General features: G+C 30.6%; 1 protein-coding gene and 1 long non-coding RNA gene across 2 annotated transcripts; one reads left to right on the top strand and one right to left on the bottom strand.

Annotated features, from left to right (window-relative positions):
* Positions 1-1781: 1781 nt before the first annotated feature.
* LOC139518808 (insulin gene enhancer protein ISL-2B-like) lies at positions 1782-7178 on the bottom strand. Its single transcript, XM_071310390.1, has 7 exons — positions 6998-7178; positions 6691-6880; positions 6033-6343; positions 4328-4608; positions 2896-3072; positions 2099-2389; positions 1782-1846 (listed from the first exon to the last, which is right to left on the bottom strand). Exons 1-6 carry the CDS (start codon positions 7041-7043, stop codon positions 2171-2173), a joined length of 1224 nt encoding a protein of 407 aa, XP_071166491.1. The 5' UTR covers positions 7044-7178; the 3' UTR covers positions 1782-1846; positions 2099-2170.
* A 5110-nt stretch (positions 7179-12288) lies between these two features.
* Positions 12289-13737, top strand: LOC139518807 (uncharacterized). The gene is made up of 3 exons (XR_011663460.1): positions 12289-12647; positions 13159-13237; positions 13494-13737. It is a non-coding gene; the product is annotated as an uncharacterized lncRNA (long non-coding RNA).
* The last annotated feature ends 8238 nt before the right edge of the window (positions 13738-21975 follow it).

Below are 21975 nucleotides of genomic sequence, written 5' to 3'. Positions count from 1 at the left end.
AATACAGCGAGTATACTGAAGTACTTTTTGCTCTTAAAATTCGTAATAAATTTGGCTTTTCAATTTAATGATTCGAGCGCCACTGAAGTTAGGGGTTGTGTACAAAGGTTCGAATAGCATGCTAAATTATAAGCCTGGTTTTCTCGATTATTTCTGTAGATGAGGTGCGTCGGGACAGACAGTCTACTTAGTATCAGAAGAAAGATACATGCAGTGATGATAATTTGAAGGTACGACACCTTGCAAAAATGGCAACTCAAAACTCCTTCAAATAACATTTTTATTTCGATATTGAACTTATTTAGTTTTCCTAGTCATATGTATTTCAAAATTCAAAGTAGCACCACTTTATAAAATAATCTTTGAGCAAATTTTATATTTTGTAAAAGAAGAATCGAGAAGCGTCATTATACATGTTTATTAGCGAACTTAACATTTAAAAGATGTTTTAATTTTAATCCAGCACAACAATAAATGAACCAACTGTTTGCAAATCTCTCCCAGAGTTAGGTAGTAACTCTAGCTCTGCATATAATTAGAAGACCTTCTTCGTTAGGTTTATATATAAGAGTTGAAATACAATAAAGAAAGCTTAGTGTGAATGGTGTGGGGGTGATGTCTAGTTGCATGGAGATGATGTATTTTATGTAGTTTATTTTTGTTCTTCAAAATATTGTGTGTGCGTTGGTGTTAGCGGAGATTTCATTGGAAGACTAAAACCAAAGTGTAGAACAATATTGTCCTTTGCGATGAATCCTGGGCTTTATAACATAAAATGTACTTTTTTTATTTGATTTTATTTCTTTGCAATCTTTTCTTTTTTGCCTTTCATTACAACCACTTAATTTATAATTTATTTGCTTGATAATGTTTTTAAGAATGTACGGTAGACAGCAATGAGAAAGTAATTACATTTAATATTAATCTATCATTTGTATATGGATTTTCCATTAAATAAGAGTCAAAATATTCATAGCTATTTATTATTATAAAAACATATAATAAACTGTACCAATGTCATTTGCATAGATATATTATTTCATGCTGAAGCTTTATGGATCCACGATTATCACTTCTGATAGTTATGCAGAAAGCAAAATGTCATTGATGCGATCTTCAGTTTTTTTTATCTGTAAATATAAAACATATACACGTAAGAACATCAATAAATCATGAATATATAACTGGTATAAACAGTTTTTTTCTATACTTTAATCATTTCCCATTTAATCTTAATCAGTGAAATAACACGGTTCACAAAGAAAAGTTCAATAAAATCAGTACATAAAAAGCACTTAACTCTTGATACCGGTATAACAGGCAAAACAACTATAGCAGGACATATGGAATAGTATCGTATAAAAAAGATCGTGCAGTTACATTATACCAATATCAAGCTTACAAGGATTTTGAAATTTTAAAAGTATCTGTAGATTTTTGCATAATATATGAAGATGTCGAGTATACGGTAAAAGAACATGTTTTATCAAACTACGAATGTTGGAAATTCCCAAGCCATCGAAAACTGCTATAAGCACAACAAGCCAGACAAAGTTGTGACTAAAAAAAAAGGGAATACTCTTTTGTCATTTCAAACGTCTTCCAGTCGTCGTATTTTTGATATATGTCAAACAAGTTAACTGTACTATGTATGTTGACTATTTGCCTACCGTTGGATATCAGATGTCTAAATTTGTACGACTGTTCTTTAAAAGTTTCATTTTTGTCATTTTAGATCTATTTTACCACCAAAGCATTATAACTAAATCCCTGAAACTCACCTTCCTATAGTACCAATTACTTCCACCATTTTGCCATATAATCATAACCAACAAGAAGTATCAATCTAAAAACGTAAAACAAAATTGCATTTTTGTGTGTCCATCTTTACTGACCTATTTTCTCTCTCTTTTTTTTTTTTAAATTAAAGCATGTTTTGAGTATGCTTTTCAAATCTCACTTATATATTTTACTTCATGAAAATTGATACATGTATAACTAAGGGCTAAAAATGTTAAAAATGAAAAAAAATATAAAATAAGAGAGATGAGACTAAACACAGTTAGATCCTAGCTTGTTAGTATAAAATAAAACCTACCGAAGTTCCCTCCTACAGCTCTGTCTTTGAATCCATCCTACCGCCCAGTAGGTACATTCAAGGCACACAAACTCATTGACTTAATGGACTAGACGACATTCTGGATTCGATGCTATATTCCCGGCCATATGGACTGGACGACATTCTGGACTCGTGGTTATAGTCAGAATCAGAAAACTGAGTATTACTGTCATAATCAGGATGGTTCCACACATATCCGTCACTGTATCCGGTTCCATTAGGATGAAATGAGGAGGAATTGTCAGATTCCATATTGTCAAAAGAATTCATCTGAAAACCGGAAACAGCATAACAATCAACAGCTGATGGCATATGCCGTTCAATATTTATCAATAATAACTAATGCATACCTGTATTTGTATTGTTTTAATGTGCAAAATACTAGTAATAAGAGCATATTTTGTACTGAGGTGAATTTCGATTCAATAATGAACAAGTAACATTTATTCAATAACGATTGCATTCAATATCATATGTTTCTGTTAATGCAGGGTATTGCAAATCACAATTGCCTTTGATTTAAACCTTTGCGTTGATTGAAAGTTTCCTTAATATCATTCTATATATTGTGATTGTCTGTCCTATTGATAAAACCATTTTGATATTCATTAGTGAAATTATATCCACATTTAACAAAAATTGAAAATGAACTTAAGCTTCTAGCTGATTTTTCAGTTATTTAATGAGGTCTTTTAGTTCTAAGAATTACATATTAGCAAAATTATATGTATCTAAACAATATGCCTCGATTTGGTAAGAACACATATTACACTTACGAGTTGTTGAAGAGGAGCCTCATCCATCTGATTTTTGATTCTGTAGGTATTGAATGGTTGCCATTTCTGTTGATAACTCTGCACTTCTATTGGGTTCATTGGTATATGATTTTCATGTTTGACCGGACTTGACGCCACCATTGGTATTCCTTGTAATGGTCCACAAAATCTGGCATTCTAAAAACAGAACGAATCAACTGTCAATCTACAAGCGATGTAAATCAGATGTAGATTCTCGAAAATTAAAGATGTCAATATAATTAAAAAAAAAAATGTTATATAACATTCCCCCTTTCTTTACTGTACAATTACCTTTTTCTAAATTGAAAGATATTTGAAACCTTCCCATTTCAAATGGTTCTTCTATGAAAATGGCATAAAAAACAAATAAAACTTTTTTTAAGAAGGTCGAAAAAAAGTTCTACATGTACTTTGTTTAAAGGAACCAGACTTTACCAAAGACACCAATTTTGACATTATCGAAAGACTGGACGTTTTACTCGACAACATAAATGTATAGGAAAAAGGAGATGTGGTTTGATAACCACTGTTATAAGTACCGCTATCCATAAAGACCAAAGGCTAAATAAATATTCAGTTTTATAGTTTTCCGTGTCAATAGAGTGTTGGTATGCCAATCAATATTAGAGTGCACAACAGAAAAGAAATAAAAACATTCAGCAAACTGTTTTATTAACTCTTATTAACTTGACTTTCACCATAGTTGCGAGTACATACAAATACATCCCTGTGATGGCGGTATTTGTTTTGCTCATTGTTGGAGGCCGTACGGTGACCTAATAGTTGTAACTTCTATGTGATTTCTCTAGTGAAGAGTTGAATCATGCTATATTTTCATATTTTTATATTCATATCACATATGCTTCAAAACTCAAGAGGGTCTATGTTTATCTTTTTTTCGACTAAAATGAGGTCTACGATTCATGGTCAAGGTTAAACTGTTTCAACAGGTTTATAAAGAAGAACAACTGAAATAATTCATTTGCAAGTTTTATGAACCGAATCGTGATATTGACCCAGTGAAGACTTGTCTACTCTGCCATGTGGAGCCCTCATATCCACTTTTTTTCAGAACCCATTATTAACAGTTTTGTCATTAACCAAGAGCTACATATGCAAATTATATGACTTCAGATCTACAGCACCCTTTCGACACATCTGAACTCATTTCCTTACTATTCACTTCAAGCCCATATTTGTTTATCAGTGCTTAAACTTTTTTTTGGTTTGTGTATCTCTGTTCTTTTTATTTGCTTAATATTATATAACTGTCAGTGTGTGCAATTCTAACATGAGTGTGTGCACATCTAATTTGAATGTATGTTTGTTTTGTTGAAATTCAATCACATTATCCACGTGTGGGTCCTATAGATCAATAATTTTCTTAACCAAACCAAACAAAATTTTGTACCTTTTCTTGTTGTTGCTGCTGTTGTTGTTGTTGTTGTTTGGACAGAATGCTTCGTTTGTTGTCCTTACAACGTTTGTTTTGGAACCAAACTCTGATCACACGAGGACTCAAATTTGTCATTTCAACAAGTTGTTCCTTCATTAAAGCATCTGGCCGTGGGTTGGCATTATACCAGGTGCATAAAGTGTGAAGCTGTTTTTCATTGAGTACAGTTCGTCCACGTGTTGGCTTTTGATCTGATTTTCGTCGAGATTCACCATTTTTACTTTTCTCTTTATTTCCTGTGAATTATATAAATCCATGAGTTATCAGTGTATATTTATTACCTTATTATTACCGATAAAACTTACCCATTTATGTAATAAAACTCAGACAAAGCTTCGTTTTCTCAGACTTCTAGCGTTTTCTATATTTTATTACTTAATTATTCAAAATAGTCACTTCTTCCTTCAAGTGTATCTTACCAACTTTAACATGCTTAATCTAGAAAAGTTTTTTCTCTCACAGTCAAAAATATAAATAACAAAAAATGGGTAGAAATTTATTCTACTTTAGTAAATTTTAATCCACATTTTCAAAAGTAAATTAAGATTATACACATTATATTTGTAACAATGAATTAATAGAAATTAAGATGCATTTTAATGCAGATTGTTATTTTATAGCTTTTCATCAATCGAACTAAATGTCCTTGGAGATGTCACCTTTGATCATTTTTATAGGATTCCACTATTTAATTGTTTTAATTATTTACAAAAATTGTTACATTCACCCATAAACACTCATTAAAAACAAAATATGCATGAAACAGAATTTTAGATTTGATTTTATTTATCATATTAATAGCTATGTTCCACTTAAATCTGTAATTTTATAAAAACTGTCGGCGTTTACTGGAGTGAAAACAAATAAGCATTATTGATTATCATTTTCATTGATTTCTGTTTCGAATTCTGTACAGTGATATCAACAACTCTAACATTTAAACAGGAGGAGATAAACATCAAAAACTCATTATTGGGATTTTACCATTGATTTTAATTGTCATTTTGCTAGCGTTAAAAAGACAAATTACTTCTCATATTTGTTGAATTATAAATATTAAAAAAAAACAAATAAAACTGATAGTTTCATCATGATTTATACAAAATTCCCCATGGTTCCCGATTCTAAATAGAATATTATGTTTGTTAATATAACAACAAATTCTCAATTTTAATATAAATGGAAAATAAAGTTTAAAAAAGTCTAAAATATAAATTTCATGTGAAGTAAGAAATCTGTTGCATAATATTTATACCGAATTTACTTTGATGCATCGAAGACGGAAATATAAAAAATATATTTCTCATTAACTTTCCTTGTAACCGAATATATCATTAAAACGAAAGTATAAAAAGTTTTACAGCAAAGTACAAAAAATTAAAACTTTAATATTTGTAACTAATTAAACGGTTAAAAAATCATGTAACAAATTTCAAATTATTTGAACTAATGATCATAAATAACGCGTTTTTATACAATATACAACGGTGAAGCAATGAACGTCAAAATATTACTGGCGTTCAAGTCTATAAATGTCCCTGTCATGTTCGTACAGTAATCTGACATTCATATTTGTCGCGTTTAAATTGTTTTACTTGTTGTTATTTAAATATTTAGATAATTATGCACTTTTTCCCAAGTCTATTTGATTTACTTGTACCTTTATTTTTATGAACACCGTTTTCTCTTTTTTCCTTCACATTTTCACTGGTTTTCACTGTGTGTTCCTCCGCTTCTAATTTGATATCTTCCACTTCTAACGCCGTATTCATATCAATATCACTAACTTCATGGTCTTCTTTGCAAAACAATTCGTTGTCTTTGAGGGCAAACTCATCCCCAGGAATAAGCTGTCGACGACAAGCAACACAGTGAAAACAGTCTATATGATACAGATTATCCTTGGCTCTCATAACGAAGTCATTTCTACTACAAGCTTTGTTGCATTTAGAACATTTGGCACCAAATAACCTAAATATAAATTTTGTTTATGTTATTGTTTATTTAATGCTTTACACAATAATTTCCTCAAAGACATAGTCTTAAGATATAGCTTCATGAATATGTAGTTTGTTCAATGCTTTATCATACATTATTATAGTTAAATGAAAAGTATATTAAATTTATTCTCAAACATTATTTTATTTATACATTTTAAGCATCATTTATACTATAATTGATAATAATAAAATAAACCAATAAAATTCATAATTCCGGGACTATAAAATTAAATGGTTTTAATTGAAATAAAATCTTGGGTATTTTTTATTCAGTCATTATTTCTACACCAAATATTAAATATTTATAAAATTACTTGCCTTGCGTAGTCTTTACGACAGTATGTCTTCCCATCTCTCACAAAACACGTACAAGTTTCATCCAAATACTGACTACAATCCACACATTTTAGACAAGATGCATGCCACTCTAAATCCGGTGCCACTTTCAAGATAAACTGGTCATGAATTTGGGAGCCGCAACCAACACAGATTGAAATTTTCCTATTTGCTAAAATGTAAAAATGAAAAATAAATATTTTTATTTTTTGTTTAGCGCATTTCAGTATATATTTCATCTTACTTGTATGTATCCAATATTATAAAAAAATTGGTATATCAAACTTACTGTTGCCGATAGATTGTGGCTGTTGTGCTGCTGCATCCGCTGTCATTTTGAATACTTAAAATGAAAAGTATTTTAATTACTTGTTTTGTAAATAAATAGACAAAACAACCTTTAAAACGAGAAAATAACGCCTTATCTATGATATATCGGTTTGAATGATTACCACAAGAAATCCTACTTTGTCATCTCTGTTTTGATTGGCTCCTGTACTAGTTGCAATCAGTATACACAACTGGTCTATTTGACAAGGGGCGTATCAGTATTTCTGTTGATGTAAAGGAGAAGCGTAGCTTTTAATGAAGACTAAGAAAGACAACCTCGTTTAAACTTTATAACTATTTCGGTTACTTTCTTGTCTCATTATATCTTTCTATGCTAAGTTACCATTTGTCTATGAATGCTTAGTTTTGTATGCAACTGAAGTATCATATTATTAAATATTCTAAAGAATAAAAAAATAAAATGAAAAAAATGCTCTATAAATATTTAGAGCGATCCAAGCGGTTTATGGGATTTACCTTCATAAGAAACGCACAAATAAAAAAATAAAGTCAATGACGTATGAATACAAAAATTAATAAAAGGGACTAAAAAGAATAAAAGAGTTCGGTAGCTTATTGCATCAAAGATCATTGAAACCTTCTCATAACAAATGTTTCTTCTATAAAAATGGTATAAATGCAGAAAACCCTTTTTTCAAAGGTAGAAAGAAAGTTCTACTTTGTTTAAAGGAACCAGACTTTACCAAAGACTCCAATTTAGACATTATTGAAAGACTGGACGTTTTACTCGACAACATAAATGTATAGGAATAGGAGATGTGGTTTGATAACTACTGTTATAAGTACCGCGATCCATAAAGACCAAAGGCTAAATATATATTCAGTTTTATAGTTTTCCGTGTCAATAGAGTGTTGGTATGCCAATCAATATTAGAGTGCACAACAGAAAAGAAATAAAAACATTCAGCAAACTGTTTTATTAACTCTTATTAACTTGACTTTCACCATAGTTGCCAGTACATACAAATACATCACTGTGATGGCGGTATTTGTTTTACTCATTGTTGGAGGCCGTACGGTGACCTAATAGTTGTAACTTCTATTTGATTTCTCTAGTGGAGAGTTGAATCTATAAATATTTAGAGCGATCCAAGCGGTTTATGGGATTTACCTTCATAAGAAACTCACAAATAAAAAAAAATAAAGTAAATGACGTATGAATACAAAAATTAATAAAAGGGACTAAAAAGAATAAAAGAGTTCGGTAGCTTATTGCATCAAAGTCAATGTTACACGAAGGAGTGTGATCCTTAGCGCCTGAATTTTTTTTAAATTCGTGTAAGGAAGATTTACACTTATAAAAGAAGTCAAAGAACACTTTCTTAATTGTGTTAATTGCTATAACTTCATGGCAAGTGTGTTGTGCATAATCTAACAACCCACAGAGTGCAATGTTCCATATATTGAAACATCTCGATAAAGAGCTTTATAACTCTCATTTCCCCATTTTAAAATTAAAATACAACAAAAGGTACATTTTGTTGATTATGCATAGGAAATATATCAAATGATTAATTTCAGCTTGCTATATGCTATTCTGTTATGGGAATGTTGTATTTCAAAGTTTTATGTTTTGACCAGTGGATGTGAAGTAAACACCAATGAATGATCAATCTGATAATTGTGCATATTTTTTTCGTCTGAAAAACAGGGCTATATAGTGAACAAAGGGGTTGAATCAAGAATGCCTTTTCAAATACAGTAAATTATGAAGATGGAATCTGTGAGGGTGTATTGTTATTTATAAAGATTTTTTAAAAAGGTTTTAGTAGTATTCTAACTGAGTTCGGAAATTTGTTGTATATGCGTAAGAACATATACAAATATTTAATAACGACTTCAAATTGATCCACAAAAAACTCCGACTGCAACAAATACCGTCTCCTCCAAAAACAAAATAGACGGTAGACCATATATTTTCATAAATGCATATAGCAATACATATCTAGTCATGTTTTAAAACTCGCTGTTTGTGATATCCTGTTTCAGAATATGTTCGTTGATATTCTGCGGCTTATATGTTTTAATACTATTGTCTTATTTATGTGTGCGTTTATCTGTGCTGAGTGTTCTTCCGTTTGTTTGTGCTGTATTGCTGTCACATTGTGTTTGCATTTAGCGATATTTTTACCATTGCCATATAAGCGGGAGGCGTGGCTAGCCATAAAACCAGGTTCAGCCAATAATTTTTCTTAAAACGTTCTATACAAAGCCAGGAATATGATAGTTGTTATCAAATAGTTCGTTTTCCAATCGATTTATGAATTTCGAACAGCGGTATACTACTGTTGCCTTTATCTATGTATGTTGGCGTTTTTTTTAGCACTTTAGTGTTTCTGTTGTTCCGTTGTTTTTCTATTATAGTTGATACGTTTCCCTCGGTTTTTGTTCGTAACCCGAATACGTTTTCTCTCAATCGATTTATGACTTTTTAACAGCGCGGTATACAGTACTGCTGTTGCCTTTATTTACTTTATCATTAAAATCTGTTGTAAAGTAAAAAGTAAAATCATAAAATAATACTGAACTCCGAGGAAAATTCAAAAACGAAAGTCTCTAATTAAATGGCAAAACCAAAAGCTCAAACACACCAAATGAATAGACAACAATCTATTTTAAAACCAGTTTTTGGCATGATATGGGTTATGTTCTTCTCATATATTTTATGATGGTATGATATTAAACCCCTATCGGGAGGGACTGTGCTTGATTTTCATATGATGAAGACATAATCTTTCAATCAGTTTAATTGAAGTCTGAAGCTGACATTTCAGTAACTGCTTGTAGTCCTTTAATTATTTATGTATCATTGTCATTTTGTTATGTTCTTTTGTTACCTATTCTTACACCTGACTCGGACGTCTTTTGAACTGAGTTTTACTGTGCGTATTGATGTGTGTTTATTTTTTTCTACATTAGCTAAATGTAGGTGAAGGGTTGAGATACCAAAAACATGTTTTATCCCGACGCATTCTTGCGCCTGTCCCAAGTCAGGAGTCTCTAGCCTTTGTTCATTCTTGCGCCTGTCCCAAGTCAGGAGTCTCTAGCCTTTGTTGGTCTTGTATGATTTTCAATTTTAGTTCCTTTATATATTTCGGAGTTTAGTATGACGTTGATTTTCACTAAACTAGTGCATATTTTGTTAAGCGGCCAGCTGAATCACGCCTCCGGGTGCGGGATTTCCCTGTTTTGAAGACCAATTGGTGGCAATTGGATGTTTTCTGCTCTTTGGTGGGGTTGATGTCTTTTCTATTTCCATTCTCAATTTTATTTTATAATAGGTAAAAATGTCAAAAAAGTCTTTCCTATTTCCATACTCAATTTTATTTTATAATAGGTAAAAATGTCAAAAATCTGGGTACAGCATTCAACATTGTGTTTTAATCTTAATCACTATAAAAAAAAATATAGCAAAGAAGCACAAAACGGCATATAGACATTGTACATTTGCAAAAATGAAAGACAAGAATACAAAATTTTACAATAGCACAAAAAAAAAAAACCACAATGACGGGATGTATAAGTACAGAGCATCGTCATATGTATCAAAGAAACACCAAAAGGCATATAAACAAAGAACATTAGCAAAAATGAAAGATAAAAATCAAAATATTTTCATAAAACAATAACACAATGACGGGATGTATAAGTACTTCACTTGTAGTATACTAAAAAACACTATATACAAAAATGTCAGTATGGACCATAGTCATCTTTTTGTAAATGCCTAATTGTACGACAAACACATCACAGTCTCAACGAGACACAAATACCAAGATTTGCGTTCAGAAACATTTTTAATTACAAACATAGCACCAAACACATGACCATACAGGTTGCAGTCTTGTAATTGACTGCTCCATAGGCTTACATGTTAAACAGCTGATCTTTGAAAATAAAAAAACATTTCATATTCATATCATATATGTACACGAAGAATAAATAGTAACGTAATTCTGAAGTCAAAACATTTTTTTTCTAATTTCTGTTTGCTGTTTTTACTAGGCCGCACCACTTCCAGTAAACATGATATCCTTCCACTTTCCTGGATTGATGTTCCCAAAAAGATGCAAGATTTTTTTTAAATATATACATATATGTTTCAATACAGCATAAATAAAGGCAACAGTAGTATACCGCTGTTCAAACTCATAAATCATAAACCTATAATCAAACAGAAAAAAATGAGTCAAGAAAAAAATTCAGAAAAAAATGGACAATTTTGTTTCGGAACACATATTCCAAGGCCCAATTGTAATCTTCTTACGTGTCATCTCATTGTCGCGATTACCTGGTCAACTGATAACTTCAGTACGCTATTCAATAATATTCTCTAAGCTGCTATGAATATCATTCTATATGTCCTTCTTAAAGAGTAAGTTGCGATTACAGCGTCGGCTCATGAATTTCACAATTTCTTTTCAGTAAACACATCTTCTTTAATACTATCATATACAGAGCGACTGCTTTACTTTGAGACACTATTATTATTTGTTGACAATACTGACTATAGGTGCACACAATGTATTGTCTTCTTGCACCCGGGCTAGATCCTCTTGGAGTTCATTCGATTCTCTCATTTTTTGTGTGTTGCTAGGATTTTTTGTGTCTTCTAAATCAGCTTGAAATTTGAACATCCGTAGACTACTGTTGTTCATATTTAAATCATGGTCAACAAGATTTACATTAAGATAATTGGAAATGTAAAATTAAGTTTCTTATAAAATAAAACAAACTTATTTTTGGTTAAAAAAATAAAGATATAGTTAGGGTCATATAAAGGGAGTTTCTTGAAATTTCAATGTTATCGAAACAATTCAACCAATGCATGTATATATTCTGAACTAAGTCCATCTTCGCTAGCCAAGGGTTACGATCCACTCCCGCTCTTGGCTAGCGAAGATGAACTAAGTCTTGCATGCACGTTAATATTTATTATATATATCTATAAGGTATTATATACAGATACTGTTTCGTTCAGTGGTTGTTTGGTTTTATTTTAATTTCTTAATATGCATTGCACGTGCGAACCGGGTTGCAGTATGTTTGTGAAATACATTTGTAATTATTGACTATAAAAGAGAACAAATCATTGTTCCACTTGCAAGAAAGAGTTGGAAATAAGTTATAAGAAACTTAATTTTACATTTCCGATTAGCTTAATGTAAATCTTGTTGACCATGATTTACACTGTAAAAATAGTGCTTAGAATTTAAACGTGTTGCAAGACTTATGTGTTTAGGAAAGTGTTTAATTTCTAAGCATTAAAAACTAAACATGTTTTGGCTCTCAGCACTTCGCACTAAACATGTTTTGGCTCTCAGCACTTTGCAATAAACATGTTGTTGTGCTAAACATGTTTAGCTACATCGTCAAGTATATGAAGCTAAACGTGTTTAAATTCTAAGCACTTTCAATATTTAGACACTTTCCTAAACACGTTTAGGATTACAACACATTTAGGCCGAAGACGGCATGCATACCACGTGCTAATTTTTGAGCGGGAAGAAGAAACAAAGAACCCGAAGTCAAAGGCCACGCTGTTTACTTCTGGCCATAACTGACCGTAACTTAACTGTTTCAGAAAGGTAAGGAGTTATAATTATACTGATTTTTATTTTGTACTGCCAATTTTAAATGATTATTGACAGTTATAAGTATTATTTACAAGTACACTACCGTATAGTCAATGCAGGAGAAGAAAAAGGGGGAACCATCCCACGAAACAAGTGCTTGTAAGAGCTTTTAGTGTTCAAACTATCTTGTGTAAAGATAAGAGTTGTTTAATGTTCTATCATGCAAGCTAGCACTTATTATTATATATATATATATATATGTTCTTGGAAAGGAGTTTGTGAGGACAATTTTCATTTGGTACTCCTCGGCAGATTATAATGGAACATGAAGGGAAGCAGAATCTGCCGAGTGCATCATTCGCAAAACCAGTGTCATATCGAGTTCATTGTTTTAGTAAGCACTTCCTATAAATGCACAATCAACATTTGCTCAAAATAAATAAAAAGATACTTGTTTTTCTTCAATAGTTATAAGCGGTTGTGCTTTCTTATATTTTTATTGATATGTATTGTTTTATTCTAGATGAGAGAAGTGCAGAGGAAATCATGTGTCTTGACATGCTAAAAGAGGAGATAATGCACAGTAGCAACTATATTGCTAGGTAAGAATCCGAAGTGTATTTGATTTTAAAAATGTCAATTTATATTTGATCAAATGAATGATATTTAGCATGAAAAGAAGTTTTATATTAAAAATATCAATTGACTCATCAGTACATTTATGCTTTTATACCACGGTTCTAATGTTGTTATCTTGATCTTAAATCATGCATTTACTTTATGGTGTTGTAGTTCGTATACTTATATTGTTAGATTAATTCTACTTAGTTGCTTATCAATATTTTTTCTATCTTTCAGGCCAGTGACCAGCAGTTGGGTACTAAGAAAGGAGAAGCTCTTATTGACTTGTAAAATGAAAACTGGACATTTTCAAATTGTTTTGATTGGTCAATATTATGTATATGTACGTTGATATGAATTTATGATTTTATAAGTTTATATTTGATTGTGTTCAATGATTAACTGGAAATAAACAATTACATAAATTCCTTTGTTTCATATGTTGTAATTTTGTTTTTAATCCTAGAATTAGTATAATAATAATTTCATTTCAAAAGTTCTAGACTGTTTAATGAATATTTGAAATGAAGAAAAAATGAAATAGTCGAATGTCGACAATTGAATTAAAGAAAATACTCATTCAGATTGAAAAGGTATGCGTTTGGCTCCTTTTGTGATGGTTTGAAAACATGTAGTATTGAGAGCTATCATACGTTTTACAGTCTAGCCACTCCGGAATATTAGTTTATTTAGGGTCTAATGAAGTAACGGCTTATCGCACTAAAACGATAAACATGTTTCTTCACGACCCTTTATTGTCTAAACATGTTTACATTCAAAACACTTCACAGCTAAACGTGTTTCCTGACAAAACACTTCAGAGCTAAACATGTTTCCAGATACAACACTTTACAACTAAACTAAACAGTCTAAGCACTTTTTAGCAAAACATGTTTCTAGTCTAAACACTTTACATCTAAACATGTTTACAGTCTAAGCACGTTATAGCTTGACACGTTTAGGCTGTTAATTAGCACATTAAATATTAAACATGTTTAGATTTAAAACATGTCAAAAATCGGTTTCATAAATGTGTTTAGGAAAGTGTTTAGGCTCTAAACACAATTTTTAGAGTGTATATGTGAACAACAGTAGTCTACGGATGTTCAAATTTCAAACCGATTTAGAAGACCCAAAAAGCAACACACAAAAAAATGAGAGAATCGAATGAACTCCAGATTTGTTGACAAAGATTACCGGATCGTTATATTGATAAACAAGGAATATCATCGATATAATCTTTTTGTATAAATTCAACATAAGAAAATGCCTGTACCAAGTAATATAAGGAATATGACAGTTGTTATCCATTCGTTTGATGTGTTTGAACTTTTGATTTTGCCATTTGATAACAGACTTTCCATTTTGAAATTTTCTCTGAGTTAAGCATAAAAACATAGCCGTTTTTGACACAACCTTTTTCAACTTTTGATCTTCAGTGCTGTACAACTTTGTTCTTTTTTTCACTTTCCTTCTTTTATATCTGGGCGTCACTGGTGAGTCTTGTGTGGACGAGGCGCGTTTTTGGCGTATTGAATTTTAAACCTGATGCTTTTTGTTATCTATTAATCATGTGTTTCTTTGTCTTATACGTTCTCCTATTTGTTTGTATTGTAGTCCTGTAATATTATGTTGTCATTTCAATGTTATATTTAATATTACCATTAAAGTGCGAGGTTTGGCATGCCACAAAACCAGGTTCAACCCACCATTTTTTCCTTTAAAAATGTCCTGTACCAAGTCAGGAATATGGCCATTGTTATATTATTGTTCGTTTCTGTGTGTGTTACATTTTAACGTTGCGTCGTTTGTTTTCTCTTATTTTTAAGTGTAAATTCACATTGCGGTAAGACGTGTCACGGTACTTGTCTATCCCAAATTCATGTATTTGGTTTTGATGTTATATTTGTTATTCTCGTGGGATTTTGTCTGATGTTTGGTCCGTTTCTGTGTGTGTTACATTTTAGTGTTGTGTCGTTGTTCTCCTCTTATATTTAATGCGTTTCCCTCGGTTTTAGTTTGTTACCCCGATTTAGTTTTTTGTCCATGGATTTATGAGTTTTGAACAGCGGTATACTACTGTTGCCTTTATTTAGAAAAAAGAATTCGAAAATATATACGCAACAGAGAAACAATCGTATTACCTATTATATTTGTTTATTTTGTTCACACATCGGTGTCAATATAATGGAATTTGATACGACTGTCGTACAAGTGAGAGGTTTAGCTAGCTATAAAACCAGGTTTGTTGACAAAGATTACCGGATCGTTATATTGATAAACAAGAAATATCATCGATATAATCATTTTGTATAAATTCAACATAAGAAAATGCCTGTACCAAGTAAGGAATATAACAGTTGTTATCAATTCGTTTGATGTGTTTGAACTTTTGATTTTGCTTTTTGATTAGGGAATTCCCGTTTGAATTTTCCTCGGAATTCAGTATTTTTGTGATTTTACTTTTTTATATCATTTCATTATAAAAATTTACAATATCATTTCATTAGGCTTGTCAAATATATCTTTTTTTCAATATGTCTTTCTATAATAATTTGTCTTGCATCACACCTATCTGTCTATTTCTAACTCTGTAATTTTTGTGCATTGTTCTAAAATATAAATTTTTATATATATAGCTTTTGAGGAACTTGAGTGAATGTCTGTTGTAATATCAATGAATCAAAATATTTAAACATTTTATGTTTAACTCAATTTGATGGAATTCGACATAAGATTGCCATTATTATCATTCAACTGTTGATATCGGTTACAATATTTCGATATAATGATGAAATGTCCAGTTTTTAGCTTTTGGAATTCTGCTTTTATCATAATATCGAAACTGAAGAAAAAAACCCTCATGAATATTCAGGTTGTGAAAAAGCAAACACTTCAGCATTGTCTCTATTTGATTAAAATAAACATAATGATACATAAATTAATCCGACAAGGACGACGCCGTCAGATATATGAGCTACATGCCAATTCTCGAGAGAATAATGACAATAATCCTAACTTTAATGCACTACATTTTATTTGATGCCAATGAAATATTAAATGTATCAAACTGCTTTGGAAGACTTAAATTCAAATCATTTGTTCATCAAATATGAAAAGAAGATCATGTTAATAAATTAATGGTACCGCCGGTGCTAAACTCTCATTGTTTACCAAGGTCATTTAACACCCAGTAGTAGTTAAAGGTCAAACCAGATGTAATGTGGGCTATTATCAATTTATTTACTCCATATCCAGGTATACGCTTTCGACAAACAAGAAGTACAACATCGAAGAAATTGAAAACCTGTGATTTGGTATACCCAGATGAATCTTGATGCTATACATTTCAAGAAACTATTACTAATAATAATTTTATTTGCAAAATACACCCATATGGGTCAAGCAAACACAAATACAACATTTAATACAGACAGTGAAGAATTACAAATATAAACATAAAAAAAACATAGTTATAAATGGTAATTAATGTAACCTTTGATGGACATGGACCTCATTTTCGCAATTCTAAAGATTGCTTTATAAAGTCACCAATTTCTGTCAAAAGCTCAGATTTATGATTTAAAAGTTGTTTTAGCTTTAAAAGTGGTTGATAATTTGTAAAATCAGGATTTATATTATTAATCTTTAAAAATAAGCAATCTCTTAAAGTTGAGTTTAGTTTGCAATATAGAAAAAAATGGTATTCATCATCAATTTTATTACAAAGTTTACATAACCTTTGATCTCTGGGTACATTTTTATATCTTCCCATTTCAACTTCTAGGTTATGGTCACTAACCCTTAATTTAGAAATTAATTGTCTGGTTTTAAAATTTGATTCTTTTAATAAATAATTTTCAATTTTTATCTCAGTTTTTATTTGACTATATAGAAATAATTTCGAACTGTCTGTTATAGAAGAAAGTTTATTCAAGACTTTTTTTGTATAAAATTCATGTGATATCTGTTTAAACTTCATCTTTAAGGAATATTTAATTTTATTGTATGGTTTATCATAAGTTTCAAAATCTTCAGCATTTAATCCAGTCTCTTTAAAAATATTTAGAGCAAATGTATACCAACTATGAAAACCATCATTATGCAGGGACTTATTTAATTCATAGGCTTCTTTTAACAGAGGATTAATATCATGGGTATGAAATCTACAGAAATATAGCATAACTTGTGGTTTAATAAATGAAGCCATAGAAAATCTGCCCAGTTCTGTTTTGGCTGAAATATTACATGCAGTTTTCCTAAGTCCTAGGACAGATTTACAGTATTTATTATGAATCATTTCATAGCAAAATTTATCTTCTAACGACAAACTATCACAAACAGAACCATGTTGTTCTGAACGTTTCAAAGATTTAAACATGGATAAATAATCTTCCATAAACCATACCTCACTATTATATAATAAAACAGGTCTTATTAAGACATCAAAAAGTTTGCATGATAAATTAACAGGGATGGATTGAAAGTTAGAAAATCTACTTTTTAAAGCAAATAGGACCTTCAATCCCTTTTTTGATAGTTCTTGGATAGCATTTTTAAAATTACCTTTATAGTTAATAATATTTCCTAAAAAATTGTATTCTTTAGTCTCATTTAATTGGATGTTTTTATAGCATACCACAGGGGTGGGAGAAAATTTATTCTGAAACGTCATAACTTTAGTTTTTTTAGTATTAACTGTTAATTGCCAGTCATAGCAGTACTTCTCTAGTTTATTTATAGCATTCTGCAGTCCTATATGTGAACTTGACATTATTACCAAATCGTCTGCAAAACTTAAGCTGGACAATTCAGATTTTTGAAGGACTAAAGGTTTACAAGTATTGTCAAAAATCTGATGTATATCATTAATAAAACAATTAAAAATAGTAGGGCTTAAACTATCCCCTTGCTTAACACCTCTTTCCAATATGAAGGATTTAGAAATTTTATTATCAATTTTAATAGAAGATTCTGTTAAGTTATACATATCACTTATTACCTCATAAAATTTTTTCCCTAGCCCATTTTTTATGAGTTTGTATCGAAACCCATTATGCCACAAAGTGTCAAATGCTCTGCGTAAATCAACAAAGCAGGCAAATATCTTTTCTTTCTTTTTATTTACATATTTTGAAATTAAAGATTTTAGTATAAACAAACTATCTGTGGTTCTATGATTGACTCTAAATCCAAACTGTTGATTTGCAAAAATGTTTTCATAATGTAATGTTAGTCTATTATTTAATGCAGAGCTAAAGAGTTTTGCAATACAATTTTGGAGAGATATACCCCTATAATTATTAAGATCAGTACAGTCTCCAGATTTAAAAATTAATATTGTGTATGACTTTCTCCATTGAATCGGATATTTACCTGTTTCTAAAATTAAATTAAAAAGTTTAGTTATGGATTTACATGTAACATAACTGCTATATTTAATGACTTCATTTGCAATTCTATCTGGTCCTGCACTTTTCCCCATTTTTAATTTGTTTATACACTTTTTAACTTCTGTTATAGTGAAAGGTGCATCTGTCAATACATTTTCCTTTAATATATTTTTATAATCTTTAACATATGCATCTATTTTATCCATAAAAGGTACATTTATATGTTCAGGTTTCCACTGGGACTGAAAATGTTGACTTAAATTTCCCATATTAATAAGTTTACTTAAGTTTGAAGAACTACTATCATCATTTTTAAGTGAATTTAAATGCTGCCAGTATTGTTTTGGATCAGTTTCTTTCCAATTTAAAAGTTTATCATAAATATTTTTCTTAAATAGATATTTCTTCCTTTTTATCATCTTTTTAAGATTCTTACATTGATAAAAAAAAATTATGACGTAGCTGCATGTACACATGCTCTACAAACATGAATCAAATGTGTTTAGGATGTGTGGCATGTTATAGAAGGGCGAAAGATATCAGATGGACATTCAAACTCATTAGTCGAAAATAAACTTACTTAAAGTTGCCGGAAAATATACAGCAAAATGATCCCAAATGCCTTTCGTCCTTACAATTAAAAGAAAATCCAATACACATGCTCTACAAACATGAATCAAATGTGTTTAGGATGTGTGGCATGTTATAGAAGGGCGAAAGATATCAGATGGACATTCAAACTCATTAGTCGAAAATAAACTGAGAACGCCATGTATGGTTAAAAAAGAAAAAAAGACACAGATAAACGTTACATACTAATCTTGGTATCAGATATAAAGACATTATAACTAGCAGTTACTGAGAATAATGAGAAAACAATGTCTTATATTATGAATTAGTAAGATAGACATACACGAAAAGTCAATCAGCTGGAAATAAACTGATCATAGATACCAGGATTACGCCAGCGCGCGTTTTGTCTACAAAAGACTCATCAATGACACTCGAATCTAAAAATATTTATAAGGCAAATTAAAGTACGAAGTTGAAGAGCATTGAGTACCAAAATTCCTAAACGTTTTTCAAATACAGCTAAGGTAATCTATTCATAAGGTAGAAAAGCCTTAGTTTGCTGATAAAACTGATCTGAAGTGTCCGACAGTATTAGAATAGCATACCAATTTGAAGTTTAGTATCAAATATTAAGAAGTTCGTACTCGAAGTAGCTGAAAACAATGTGACATGATTTTACTACAGACAGAGGTTACACAGTTTATGACGAGATTTGAAACAAACGTTTAATTTACTTTCGAGATAATCCAATCCTTCCATTAGTATCTCGGCATTGTGTTATAAAGTCAATTTGTATGTGATCATTTGAAACTTTTACATAAAATACAGAGAATATAACAAGACAACATACGAGTCATAACAATTACAACCAAATGGATATGGTATACAAACAATGGGAAAGGTATTTAAACTTAACGCAGTAAGTTGTTGTTTAGTATAATTTATACTTTGCACCACAGACCATTTTATTGACTGTTTAGTTACATGCAATGACGACCTGACAAGACATTTAATTAAGACAAATAAATAAACCCCGACCTAACTGTTTATTTAGATGTACAACAAAATAAATTACAATTTATGTTCCCTTTCTTTTTATAATTGAATGAATCTAATTTCTAGGGGACAAATGTCAACACAAATGGAAATATGTTGACATTGTGAAATAAGTCTTGTTTAGAAATCAGAATTACGGAAATTAATTTTCTATTCGCTGCTCCAGTTCACGACATTTTGTTTAGTTTGCCGAAAGAAAGTTACAAATTATCGAAGATTCTCAATCTGATTCCAATGCTTTATTGCAATTTTATATTCACGGATGGTTAAGGTATAAAAGTTATTAAGTCAAGTCACGCATGGGAAATTGAAACTACAGAAGAAGACACGGGTGAAGGAAACAGAAAGTTACAATGGCTAATTGTGGAATGATGGTAGGAGTTGTCATAGAAAAGGAACAAATTAATTACATTGATTGCTTTCTTAGTATTGATGGTTGTAGCAAAAAAAAATCATGCGGGTTAGAGTTAGGAATACTTGAGCTAGATAACAGGCAGTCAAATAAGTAAATGGGGTTCGTGTTGCTCAGTCTTTAGTTTTCTATATTTTGCGTCTTGTGAACTATTATTTTTCTGTTTCTCTTTTTCTTTTTAGCCATGATGTTGTCAGTTTATTTTCGATCTATGTGTTTGAAAGTTCCTCTGGTATCTTTCGTCCCTCTTTTCCCTTAAACAATATATTTTTCTTATTAAATTGATTTTTTTCCTTTACTGTGGGTGTTTTTAAGGGCGTGTTTTTATTCCCATCTATATACCTCTGGAAGTTGGATTTAGAGAGGCACACATTTCTGTAGCTGATCGCTAATACTACTAGGTCGATATGACTACAAATGAACTTTAAATTCACGACGGTAACATTAATCTACTCATTGCGATATTATAATTATTTTGTATTAATCTCAAACCGATTACTTATATAAAAGAATACTATTTACAAATGTTGCGGAAATATGTGTAGATCACAGAAATTAATTTCTAAATATTTTAATTTACTTCCAGAAAACCATAAGATAATAAAAATAATAATTCTACCCGCATATTCCGTTTAAATGAAATGCTTGCATTTCATGAACTCATTCTCTCCTCTTTCTTTTCTTTTAAATTCCCTCTTGGTAACCGATAATATACAGTACTCTCTTTCATTGATTGGTAACATTTGTTTTTGACAGTTCTTATGGATTTCCCTTATTTGAAAATGGCTAGACGTTAGGTAATTATGATATACTTTTTTGTATACTCGTTGCTAGAACAAGATATTTATGATTCTTGGCATATATTTATATTTATATTTCGAACACTGTTATTTGGAGCTGACTTGCTTTAATTATTGTGTGCTATTCTCGATATCGACATTCGTTACGCTAAAACTTTTGCTAAATGTTTTACGCTTTCCTTATTTGTTCTTTACATTCAATCACGTGCAGATGTCTCTTTTTACAGCTTCAGATCTCCCATGCATATGCGCGTGAGACAGGTTAATAAAAAATTTGAATTACACGTGAGCAAACTGTTACGATCGTTAACGTCAATAAAAATATCTTCATTAACTTCATAATTTGTAAGGGTAAAATAAAACAGAGGAAATAAAGTGACTACTTTGAGAATGTTTCCTTTGAAAATTACCTTCTCTCTTTTTTGCATGCGATTTACCAATAAAAATTGACAATTTATCGATCTCTATGCGGAAGACAGGAAATT

The sequence above is a fragment of the Mytilus edulis genome, chromosome 4 (genome assembly GCF_963676685.1).
Source record: "Mytilus edulis chromosome 4, xbMytEdul2.2, whole genome shotgun sequence".
Taxonomy (NCBI): Eukaryota; Metazoa; Mollusca; class Bivalvia; order Mytilida; family Mytilidae; genus Mytilus; species Mytilus edulis.
Note: the sequence above shows the minus strand (reverse complement) of the source record. Positions and strands in the feature narration are given on the sequence as shown.